The sequence below is a fragment of the Lontra canadensis genome, unplaced genomic scaffold (genome assembly GCF_010015895.1).
Source record: "Lontra canadensis isolate GAN:19392208 unplaced genomic scaffold, GSC_riverotter_1.0 scaffold107, whole genome shotgun sequence".
NCBI lineage: Eukaryota > Metazoa > Chordata > Mammalia > Carnivora > Mustelidae > Lontra > Lontra canadensis.
In genome coordinates, this window is record NW_022631101.1 from 6404767 (window position 1) to 6417689 (window position 12923).

Consider the following 12923-nt stretch of genomic DNA (forward strand, 5'->3'; position numbering starts at 1 on the left):
TTGACATTGCTGTTCGGCAGTGCTTAGAGAGAGGGCAGGGAAAACCTCTGATTCCCAGTCCTTCAAGGGGACTGTATCTCAGGCTTTGGGCCCTCAGCCTGGAATCTGTAGGCAGACCCCCAGCCGTGTTTGAGCATTCCACAAAATCAGACCCCCTTCCTTAATTTCCTGCCTTTTGTGTGTCCTCATGCAGCATCTCCTTAGTCTGAGAGTGTGGAAAGCCCTAGACTGTGGCTGATTTCCTGGTCTCCTACGTTTGTTTGGTTTTGCCTCTGAAATTTTCTTGGTTTTGAAATACAGTTCCTCAGTGTCTGGAATTTTATCTCATTTTCTGCTGTGATAACCCAGCCCTTAGGTGCTGGACAACTTGTGAGCTTTCCCATGAGGAGTTTTACTGGGTGAACGAACATTCTGGATGGAGAACACTTGTTTACAGTTCTGATGGATATGAAGGAGTGGGCTTTGTCCAAAAACCTGTATGACCTCTGGAATTTGGTGAAAATATAATCATAGTTATTCTTCCTATATCTGTTTTGCTTGAGTTAGTACCTGCTTGATGACAAATAGCCTTTCTCATTTGAATGAATTTGGGTTTTTAAAATTGGGCATATTGGATATCTTGAGACTATGCTCTTGTTATGAAGTGTCTCTGTTCACCTCAGAAATACAAAGAAATTCATTCATTATTCGTTTTATAAGGTATTTTGGTTTTTCTGTAGTATATCCTAAATTTTCTAAATGTAACTTGTTAGGTTTCACATGAATTTTGTAGAGGTGTTTTAAAGTCAATTCAGATGCTTCATGTTAAATCATTTCTGTGTCTGTATTCACCAGGTAACTCTTGGTATGCTAAAGTAATACCTAAAATTCTAAGTTTATTTTATAGAAACATAAGCATCTTACATTTCATGTACTTTTTCATCCCTAGACTTTTGACAGAGTTTTCCACCAAATTTGTAAAATTCTGGAAAACCTTTTATTTGTAACCCATGAAGATTGTTACGTTCTAGGGTGTTCTGTAGTTCACTGGGTATTACTGTTTCTTATGGTGATCACCTCTGCACGTGCATCTTCTGGCACTGGCCAATAGACTTTCTGCCCTTAAATGCTACTGATAATGCTGTCTTAGAAGTTATTCCTTGCTCTCAGTCACATGACCCTTAAGGTTATATATATATAGTCTTCTGATAATCTCTGTGACGTCAGGATTCATTAATTTTGGGCAACTGGACATTAATTTTTTTTCATTCATGATAACTGTATGTTTATAACTACATATGGCAGTAATACCTGTCACCTCACATCTGTTTCATGTGTGAAACTATGTTGAGAGATTCAGTGATAAGATTTCAGGTAATTAGAGGAAGCCAGTCTATGTGGTATTTCCACATAGCTTCAAAATTTTTAACATATTAACATCAGAATATGTCAATTTTTTAAATCTGTTGTGAAATTAATCACATTGTTCTTTAAAAATGAAGTTTTAATCAAACTGAAATTCACATGACATAAAATTAACATTTTGAAGTGAATAGTACCATTTGTCCAAGTACCACTTCTGCCTAATTGCACAACATTCCCATCACTCCAGATTACTGTCCATTACCCATTCACCAGTTTCTCCACATCCCCATCCCCTGGAACCCACCAGGCTGTGTTTTGTCTCTGATTATCTATTTTATAGAATACCATGTTTTTTCTACTTCAGTAAAAATGGTTTTTGTCTGTATAGAATCTCCAGACCACTGTGGTCAATATTACTGTTTTTAAAAACATGAAATTTTCCAATGCATTGTATGCTGTGTCTTTTCCATTTATGTAAACATGCTTAATTTCTCTCAGCAGTGTTCTACAATTCTTACCCTTACAGGTCTTTCACACGCCTGGTTAAATTGATTTCATGGCATTTTATTCTTTGAATGGTTCATTATACATGGAATCCTCTCTATAACTTCCTTTTCAGGTTGTTCATTATAGTACATAAAGCACAACTGAGTATCCTGTAACTTTTCTGACATCACTGTAACATTAGAAGGTTGTGTGTGTTTGTGTGTTTATGTCTTTCATAAGTTCATGGAATACTCTATTTTGTAGATCTATGACGTCTTCACATGGAGATAATTTTCTTTTTGCTCTCCAATATCTGTACTTTTTTTCCTCCTTTTTCTTGTTTTATTGCTCTGGTTAGAATTTGCAGAATGTTAGATAGCATCAATGAAAATGGATATCCATGTCTTATTTCTTATCTCAGGGGGAAATCTTTACTGTTTCATCTAGGACATTAGCTGTAGGTTTTCATAAATAATCTTCAAGAGGTTGAGTAAAGTCCTTTCTCTTCTGAATATGCTGAGTGTTTTTCTCAGAGTTTTAGAATTTTTCAAATATTCTGCATACAATGAGATCATTGTATAGGTTTTTTTTTCTGTTTGTCTTACTGTTAATATATATTATTATGTTTATTGGTGTTTATATGTTGAACCTTCCACTGTTGAATTCTTAGAACAAGTTCCTCTTATTTACGATGTGTAATTTTTTTTCTTTCTTTCTTCCTTTTTTTTTTTTTTTTTTTTAAGATTTTATGTATTTATTTGATAGAGACAGAGAGCAGGAGGTGGGTGGTGTCCGGGGGGAGGGAGAGCAAAGGAAAAAGGAGAAGCAGATTCCTGGCCGAGCAGGGAGCCCAACACAGGGCTCTGTCACAGGACCTCAAGACCTCTACCCAAGCCAAAGGCAGACACTCACCCCCCTGAGCCACCTAGGTGCCTCTTTGTTGTGTAATTTTAATAATACTTTCTATTCAATTGGCTGGTGTTTCGTTGAAGACTTTTACATCTGTATTAATAAGGGGGATACTAATCTGAAGTTTTCTTGTGATGTCTTTGGGTTGGTATCGGAATAATGTTGGCCTCAGAGGCACCAAGGGGGCTCAGTCAGTTAAGGTTCCAACTCTGTTTCAGCTCAGGATCATGAGATAAGCACCCTGTCAGACTCACATTCAGTATGGAGTCTGCTTAAGATTCTCTGTGCCTCGGATGCCTGGGTAGCTCAGTCATTAAGTGTCTGCCTTCAGCTCAGGTCAAGATTCCAGGGTCCTGGGATCGAGTCCTGCATTGGATTCCCTGCTCAGCGGGGAGCCTGCTTCTCCCTCTCCCACTGCCCCCCACCTTATGTTCCCTCTCTTACTGTCTCTGTCTCTCTGTCAATTAAATAAAATCTTAAAAAAAAAAAAAAAAGGATTCTCTGTGCCTCTCCCTCTACTCTTCCCCTCTACCACTTACTCACTCTGTCTCTCTTTAAATAATCCTTGGGGTATAAATATTAAAGTTGGCCTCCGAGAGTAAATTAAGACGTGTTCTATCTTTCATTTCTTTTATTTTTTTTTTAAATTTTATTTATTTATTTGACAGAGATCACAAGTAGGCAGAGAGGCAATCAGAGAGATGGGGGAAGCAGGCTCCCCACTGAGCAGGGAGCCCGCCACGGGGCTTGATCCCGGGACCCTGAGACCACGACCTGAGCCGAAGGCAGAGAGAGGCTTAACCCACTGGGCCACCAAGGCACCTCTATATCCTTCATTTCTTTTTTTTTTTTTTTAAGATTTTATTTATTTATTTGACATACAGAGATCATAAGTAGGCAGAGAGGCAGGCAGAGAGAAGGGAGGCGGAGAAGTAAGCTCCCTGCTAAGCAGAGAGCCCGATGCGGGGCCTCGATCCCAGGACCCTGAGATCATGACCTGAGCCGAAGGCAGAGGTTTAACCCACTAGGCCACCCAGGCACCCCTATATCTTTTATTTCTTATAGTGTTGTTCTACTTACATGGAACTTCCTCACCCTTTGTTTCTCTTGGAAGCCTTAATTTCTCCCTTATTTTCAAAGGACAGTGTTCTGTGGGGATAGAGTTGATTAACAGATTTTTGTGGGGTTTTTGGTTGTTGTTGTTGTTTTCCTTTGTCAGCACTTTAAGTGTCTTATCCCATTGTCTCTGGACTTCATGATTTGGCTGAAAAGTCAGCTCTGAAAGCTGTTGTGTGTCCTATTACACATGATGCTTCTCCCTTCTTGGTGTCAACATTCCCTCTTTATATCTTTCTCTTTCATGTATTGATCATAATTTGTTGCATGTGCATCTCGGATTTTTTCTTAAATTGGATGTTCACTGAGTTCTTAGATTTGTAGAGTCTTGTCTTAACATTTAAGAAATTGTCTACCATATTTCTTCCAATATTCCTTCTGCCTCCTCTCCTTTCTTTTTGGGGCTCCCGTGGTTCATGTGTTGGCCCACATGATGTTCTCTTCCAGGACTGTTAGACTCTGTTCATTTATACTCAGTCTTTTCCTTTGTGCTCCTCAGACACGGTAATTTCCACTGACCTCCTTACCAGTTTGCTGAGTCTTACTCCATCTTATTAGACCTGATATTACCTGATATTGAAACTTTCTGTGAGATTTTTCAAGTCAGCTCTTTTCCGTTTCAGCTTTGGAATGTGGTTAGGTTCTTTTTCCACTTTCTATTTCTTTCTTGATATTCTCTGTTTATTTATACAGCATTTTCCTGATTGCTTTTCAATTCTTTGTCGGTCATTCCTTTTAGCTTAAATAGTTGATTTAAAGCATGTGTTTAGTAAGTCCAAAACTTGGGCTTCCTTAGGTTTTGTTACTTATTTAATATTTCTTTTTCTGTATGGGTCCTGTTTTATTGTTGTGTTGGCTCCTGTGTAGCTTCTTGTTAAAAATGGGACATTTTGAATATGTTGAAACTTTGGAAATCATAATATTCTCCCTTCCAAGGGTTTTGTTTTTTTTTTAAATGTCTCTTGTGATTGTTGGTACAAATTTTGTGTGGTGTATTTTCTTTGTTATGTGTAGCCATTGATGCCTTTGGTTCACTTCTCAGTCAGCTAGAGATTCAGCAGACTTCCTGAGACTGCTGGAACCAAACACAAAACATATCAGCTTTCCACCTTTGTGTGTGTGTGTATGTGTGTTGGGGAGTGCACGAAGCACATAGGGTAGACATTTAAGAGAACAGTGCCCTGTCCTTCACTTCTGCTTGCTCAGAATCTGCTGGTCAGAAGGGGTATAGTCTTGGGGTCTTCTCAGGTCTTTTTTCATGCGTCTGGTCCTGGGCATGCCTGCAACCTTCTTGGGTCCCTGGAATATGTGGGGGATTTTCAAAGCCTTATTTCCCAGTGTACCTTGCTCCCTAGTGTTTTCCATGGGGTTTTCACTTGCCCGTTGTTTGCCCCAGTTGTTATCCCTGCCCTAGGTGGCAGTGGCTACTAGACTTAACCTTTAAATGTTTGTGACAGGGCCCCTGTGCCTCAATTGTTAAGCTTCTGCCTTCGGCTCAAATCATGATCCCAGGGTCTTGGGATCCAGTCCCTCATTGGGTCCCTGCTTGGTGGGAAGCCTGCTTTCTCCCTCTTCCACTCCCCCTGCTTGTCTTCCCTCTCTCACCGTGTTTCTCTGTCAAATAAATAAGTGAAGTCTTTGAATGAATGAATGGGTGTATGTATGTATGTATGTATGTGTGGTTTTTTGTTTGTGACAAATGGCCCCTGGTTATTACCTCCACCTAGGTAGAGATCTGAGGTAGGCCAAAGAAGGGCAAGGATTTTGAGCCAGTCCTTCAGGGGGCCAGCAGACAGATTAAAGAAGCAAATAACCAGTCACAGTTCTTTGAAGATCCCATCTCTTCCTTGTGTTTGGGAAGCCTGTACCCCTTGCAGACTCCCATCTTCAAGGCCACTTCCTAACTGAGGTGCAGGGCACAGATTGAGGGCAAGTTGAAACAGCTACCTTTTTCTTGATTAAGAGTGTACCTTGTTGCTGGAATCCTGTGTTTAATTTCCAGGGTTCTTATAAAGTTCATTTGGACCATTTTTGGTAGTTCATCTCCTGCAGTATTCTCCTGGTGTTCCCTTCTTTGCCATTTTGACATCACAGTTCCCCATTGTTAATCTCTATGATATTACATATTTGTCAGATATTACATATTTGTCAGAACTGTGTTTCAAAATAGGTGATTTCAACATATTTTCCATTTATGATATCATGTACTTCTCCTGAAATTCGGCCCATTTTTCTCTTCTGGGTTCTTCTGGGTGAACTCTTTAGAATTCTGAAGTCTGTAAACATTGTGTAATTTTTATAAATGAACATACTTATTAATTACTTCTGGATTCACTTTGGGTTATTAACATGTTTATCATTTTTTATCATGATTAACACGTAATTTCTACATATATTATGGTATATAATCACGTTTCACTGATTATTACATTGCAGTATGCCTGTTTGGCGTGGTTATATTTTTGGAAATATTATTCAGGATATTTTATTGTCTTTGAATGTTATTTTAATATTATAGACAATAAGTATTAAAGAATTTGCTCTTTTTAAAAAGATTTTATTTATTTGAGAGAAAAAGAGAGTTTGCAGAGTGCGTGAGAGAGAGAGAGCGCATAGCAGAGGGAGAAGCAGGCTCTCCGCCAAGCAGGGAACCCAATTCAGGGCTTGATCCTAGGACCCTGGGAACATGACATGAGCCAAAGGCAGCCACTTAACCAAGCCACTCAGGTGCCCCCCAAGAATTGACTTTAATATTTTTTTTCAAGTATGATTCACTTCTGTCCCTCCTGTGAGGTTTTTAGGCTTTGGGGTGGCTATGGAAAATTCCTATATTTCAGGGCACTGGAACTTTTGATCACAGAGCATTTAAATAGGCTTCCCTGAAAATGATTTGAACTACATTGTAATCACTCTTTCATTACTGAGAAATCTTATGTTTTTTTGTGTTTGTAAACATTTGCACACCATGGTTGAGAAGCTTGATAACTCTGGTAATTACAGATTCTGCCTTTGGTGTAATACTTTTTTGTGTGTGATTTTATTTATTTATTTGAGAGAGAGGGAGAGGGAAAAGCAGGCCCCCCCCCAGTGAGCAGGGAGCCTGACTCAGGGCTCAATCCCAGGATGCTGGGATTATAACCTGAGTTGAAGGCAGACACCTAACCGACTGAGCTACCTGGGTGCCCGGTGTAATACTTTTCCTTATAAAATACCTGTCTTCGTACTCTAGTTAATATGAAGCCTATCACTATTTATATATTACAGATATCTCTACTAGATGTATGAACAAAGAATTACCACCAAAAGACAACATTAATAATGGAGAATTATTCCAAACGTTGATTTTGAAAAGACACGTAAGTCATGACTTTGATGACTTCGGTTTGAGGGTTCAGCAAGATGGGAACAAATTTGAGACTCAGTGGCTATGTGAAGAAAAAAATTACAAAGGAATGACTACATCCCATTATAAAAATCTCACTTGTAGAGAAGACCAACAACATCACAAATTCTGTAATGATTTCCCTGTAAAACATAGTGTTTCCGTAAGAAATAGTAAATCTCAATACTACAAACACGATACGACGAATAAGGCACTAAAAAATAAGGCAGGCTCTTCAGGAAATAAGTATAGGAACTGTTTGGACAATAGGCTTGGATTAAGCTTTCATTCACATCTGGCTGAACTGCAGAGATTTGAAACCCAAGAGGAAATTCATGAAAGTAACCAAGTTGAGAAGTCTACCAAAAAGTCCTCAGTTTCACCCCCTCCAAAAATTCCTTCTAGTGTCAAAACCAACATTTCTAACAAGTATGGGAAGGTTCTTACACATTCTTCATTACAGACGCAACATCAGAAAACACCCAAAAGAGAAAAACCTTACAAATGTAAAGAGTGTGGGAAGACTTTTAGCCATTGTTCAACCTTAGCTACTCATCAAAGAATTCATTCTGAGCAGAAACCTTACAAATGTAATGATTGTGGCAAAGTTTTTAACAGGTTCTCAAACCTCACGAGGCATCAGAGAATCCATACTGGAGAGAAACCATATAAATGTAACGTATGTGGTAAGGATTTTATGATACGTTCACACCTTTGGGGACATGAGCGAATTCATACAGGAGAGAAGCCTTACAAATGTGATGAGTGTGGAAAAGCCTTTTCTGAGTGTTCAAATCTTGTTCAACATAAAAGAATCCATTCTGGAGAGAAACCTTACAAATGTAATCAGTGTGGTAAGGAATTTATCACCCGTTCACATCTTTGGGGTCATGAGAGAACTCACACTGGAGAGAAACCTTACAAATGTAATGAGTGTGGAAAGGCCTTCTCTGGGAGTTCAAATCTTACTCAACATAAGAGAATTCATGCTGGAGAGAAACCATATAAATGTAACGTGTGTGACAAGGCCTTTAGTCAGAATTCAAGCCTTACAGTTCATCAGAGAATTCATACTGGGGAGAAACCTTACACATGTCATGAATGTGGTAAAGCCTTTAAGCAGTACTCAAGCCTGAGTAGGCACCAGAATATACACAGAATGAAGATATAGATGTAGAGCCTGTAGTAAGGCTTTTATTAAATGATCTCACATTTGGAGTCATAAGGGAATGCATATTGCAAAGAAACTTTACAAAAGAATGATATGGCCTTTGTGCCATGACTTGACCTCAGGAATCACCAAAGAGTTCATGTTGGAGAAAACCCTAGAAATTCAACTTGTGGTGAATTGCTTAAGTAAGTTGTACAATGTACTGTACTTGAGAGAATTCTTACTAGTGAGAACTAAGTCTAGTTCTTGAAGATTAATCAAATCACATATCAAACTCTGCAGGAAAATTAGAAGTCAAAGTGATTTAAAATTCCTGAGACAATGGGTATCAAAGAAGCAGGGGCGTCTATGGAAATGCCCACTTATCTTCAGTTTATACAGTCATTTTACTCATTTAGATGTTATGATGAGGTTTACTTTATTATTGAATTGGACCTATGGTAGAAAATCTGTTAATGATGTCTTCATCATAGACCTTCCATGTGTTGCCACAATGGTGTCTGTGATGGAACTTCTTGTTTTGGTCCTAATGTGAATGATGGTTTATTTTTAATTTTCAAGTCCTTTGTTCCTTGCTGGTATGTAGGAAGATAGTTAACGTTTGTACTGTGACCTTGTATCCCACAGCCTTGGTGTTATTGCACATTAGTATTTTATCTACTGTACTTCTGTGCATCGTATGAGGTGGTTTGGAAGTTCTGGTGACAGATGCCACTCTGTCTTGTTTCTGGCATCAAGACACAGGACTCTCTGTTACCATACTAATACCGATTGAATCTTGCGTCATTTAAGTCCAACTTGGTCATGGTGCAGGTTCTGGATGTATTGTGTTGGCAATCAGAGTATCCAGTTTGTTAAGGTCTCAGAAGCTTTATGCGTTACTGGTATTGGCATATAAAAGAAATCTTTGCACATAAATGGAAACTGGTCATAGCCAAAATTATAAACATACCAGTAATCTAAAACATGAGTACAAGTTATGAAAACACCGACGTGTAGATCTAGATTATTATTATTTTTTTAGATCCAGATTACTGGAAGAACATAGCCATCCAGCTTTTTCGGTATATCATAATGGTTAAATCATGTGCTTTGGTACCTCCCCAGTAAGTTTAAGTCCCCAGACTGCTGCTAAACAAGGAGTGAAGTTAGTGAAATCACTCAACCCTGTGTGCCTAAGGTCTCCTCCTTAGAATGAAAGTGGTAGTAGTCCCATCCCTGATTTTTGATGAATGAAGATTTTAAGTGCCTTGACAGCAGAGATTCTTAAATTGTGTTTTTTAGAATTCCCCATTCAACTCTCAGAAGGCTCTTAATGAAGCTAAAATTAAATATTTTTTTTTCTTAAAGATTTTATTTATTTGCAAGAGAGAAAGAGGGAGCGAGCATGAAGAGGGGGAGGAGCAGAGGGAGAGGAAGAAGCAGACTCCCTGCTGGCCAGGGAGCCTGATGTGGGGCTCAATTCTGGGACTCCAGGATCATAACCTTAGCTGAAGGCAGATGCTTAACCCACTGAACCACCCAGGCGCCCCTAAAGCAAATGTGTTTTAATGGGAAGTAAGCATAAGTGAAGAATACTAGTTTTCTTTTTTTTTTTTTTAAGATTTTATTTATTTATTTGACATACAGATCACAAGTAGGCAGAGAGGCAGGCAGAGAGAGAGAAAGGGAAGCAGGCTCCCTGCTGAGCAGAGAGCCTGATGTGGGGCTCAATCCCAGGACTCTGGGATCATGACCTGAGCGAAAGGCAGAGGCTTTAACCCACTGAGCCACCCAGGTGCCCCAAGAATACTAGTTTTCAGTTGAAATGGTAAGTGTAGGTGAAACTTGGGTTCCCATGCAGAATCCCCCAAAGGAAGAGCATCACTCATTGCGAACATCAGATGACCTCCAGATTTTTGATGGGAGGAGTCGTCTTTGTATCACAGATGCTGATTACAATCCTGGGGAGTTTCTTTCTTCTTTCTTTACTTGTATATCTTCCTTTTTCTCATATGTGAAGGTTGGGGTCTACAGATTTGAGTGTCAAGCACCCGTTTGTAGCCAACTCCTTAGTCATCATCTTCACAAGAATCTCCAGCACAGTGACAGCTTTTGGGTAGGAATATTTTCTCCCTGATCTTGGATGTAAATTTGTTTACTGGGTTACAGCGTGGTATACTGTGCTATATTATGTAAGTATCTGAGGAATCTGGATGAAGGGGTGAAGTTTATAAGGACTTTTTCATACGGTATTTGCACATTTTGTGTATCTAATTACTTCAAAATAAAAAGTAAAGAAAGGCAGCATGATATGCTGTGGCTTTTAGAAATTTCAGGTGCAGCTGTATGTTCGTACGGGAATAAAGGACATTATAGGTACATCCAAAAATCATTCTTAAAACTTGTCACCACCTTGGTAATTTTCCAGAACACTGGAAATGACGTGTGCTTCCACCCCACATAATTAGTGCGGCTTACTCTGCTTCTTAGAGCTGAATCAGAAACATGGGAGTAGAACCACAGGATTGGATGTTTCAAGTGTCTGCTTTATTATGCATTGGTGGGTTACTTTGTTCTGGAACCACCTCTAATCCTGCATGAAGTGGGCAGATGGTCAGAGGAAAGGGGAAGACAATTCCAGAAGCACCATTGAAATTCTCTTAATGTCTGAATGAAAAGCTTCCATCTTTCCCTTCAGAACAGGGTCAGAAACTCCTCATTCTGGACAAAGTTCTCAAGACACGAGAGACGAGCAGAGGTACCCGAGGAGAGGTCCTGCCTTAAGGAGGGAAGCTATCCTCACACAAGACAACCAGTTTTCTTTAGGTTTCTAATATCCTGACTGTACACGTAAGGTCTGTGAGCAGGGTCTATGCAGTCCCTGTGATTCGAAGAGAATACTATGTAGTATTGGTGAATGTCACAGTCCCTGAAATGAAATACACGCACCCAGATAATGCATTTCCTAAAGTGGCAGTGGGAAGATTATTTTGTTTTCACACGGTATGAGCTAAGAATAGAAGTTGAAGAGTGGGTTCTGGCGTCGTGTGAGGATTATTACTTGGGTTTGGTGGCGGAACTTCTGGGTCCTGACTTAGGAGAAGTTTGACCTTTGCCAGTCTCAGATTGCTCCTTTGGGGTGGCGCCTTCCATGCAAGGCTCGGTTGCACATCGTGTGGGACCTTTCTGTGAAATGTGGTTGAGGGAGGGCATTGCGCATGCACGTGCCTTTCTATCCTAGTCACAGATCATGCGATTTGGTATCCTAATTCCAGTGCTTCTCAGTTTCATCTTGTGAGCATACCACCCCAAAAGCTATTCTCAGCCTCCTGCATCATCGCTCTGCATTCTGCCTTCACCTTGGTAACCTTGTCTCCTGTTGTCGTAACCTGGAGGGTTTGCCTGAAGAGAAAAGTGAGGTAACATGGCACCTGCTGTTTCTTAGACACAGCTGATTAATCTCTTTTTTCCTGTATCACTTTTCCTCACATGACTGATGCAGTCCCAGGACAGCAGTAGAGCCTAGTGTTGCCATGGGAGACAGAATTCATAGGAAATGTAAGAAGAAAGCAAGCTTTAGGATAGAGAATAAAAGGATTTTTTGAACAGATGAGGGCCTCCCAAACATGACAGCCTTCTGTCAGCCAAACAGAAGACCCACAATGGTACAATGCAGTGGTAGTTATAAAACAGGTTTGGTGTACCTGGCTGGCTCGATAGAGCACGTGAGTCTTGATCTTGGGGTTGTGAGTTTGAGCCCCATGTTGACTGTAGAGTTTACTTATATATAAAAAAGAAACTTTAAAAAAGAAAATTCTAGGCTTGGTCAACAGCCTGATTATAGTCCATTTCTTCAGTGAACAGGCGTTCTCCCACCGTGGCTCCTGAATGAATGAATGCAGATAATTATGTCAGTGCCAGTGATTTGTTTCTGTGTATTGCTCAAAGATTAGTGCCCTTAATCTCAGTCTGTAGTTTTTCAAGTGGTAGGTCAGATAACTCCAACATGGGCAGTAGCCCAAGATCCTGGATTCTGACCACTGATTAAAACAACCATATCCACTCTCATTTCTGCATGTCCAACAGAGAGGCTAAACATCCAGCCCAGCGAGTCCATGAGGTTTCAGCTTTCGTGGGCCGTCAGTGGACCAGTGTCAGACAATGAGGGGAACCTGGGATCACTGAGGTCCTCATGGTGCCAGGAGCTCTGCATCAGGCTATAGATATGACCCATTCCTGTAGAGCTGAGATGTTGTAGATGTCAGTCAGGATTCATTCTTGAGTATACTTTCTCTGTTTGACCAGCAAGTCTTTCAGGACCTCTCTGCCTTGTTGGTTGTAGGGTTCAAGTTGCCTCATCAACATGGGAATGTTACACCAGATAGTCACAAGTCCTGAATGGGTCATGCTTCACTTTTGACAAATGTTCAGTAGTAAGCTGGTGGCTGCTTTCCAAAAGCAATTTATCTGTGTTATGTGAAACCTGAGTCCAGGGGTGCCCTGGTGGCTCAGTCAATTAAGCATCTGCCTTTG

General features: G+C 40.1%; 1 protein-coding gene across 1 annotated transcript in view; it reads left to right on the plus strand.

The window, feature by feature from the left end:
* The window catches only part of LOC116856139 (zinc finger protein 677-like), a 125540-nt gene extending 116683 nt beyond the window's left edge, over positions 1-8857 (plus strand). Inside the window, exon 2 of the mRNA XM_032839414.1 lies at positions 7120-8857. Within this exon, the coding sequence (XP_032695305.1) occupies positions 7120-8408 (1289 nt within the window). The 3' untranslated portion in view covers positions 8409-8857. The remainder of the gene's footprint in view (positions 1-7119) is intronic.
* Positions 8858-12923: the final 4066 nt, after the last annotated feature.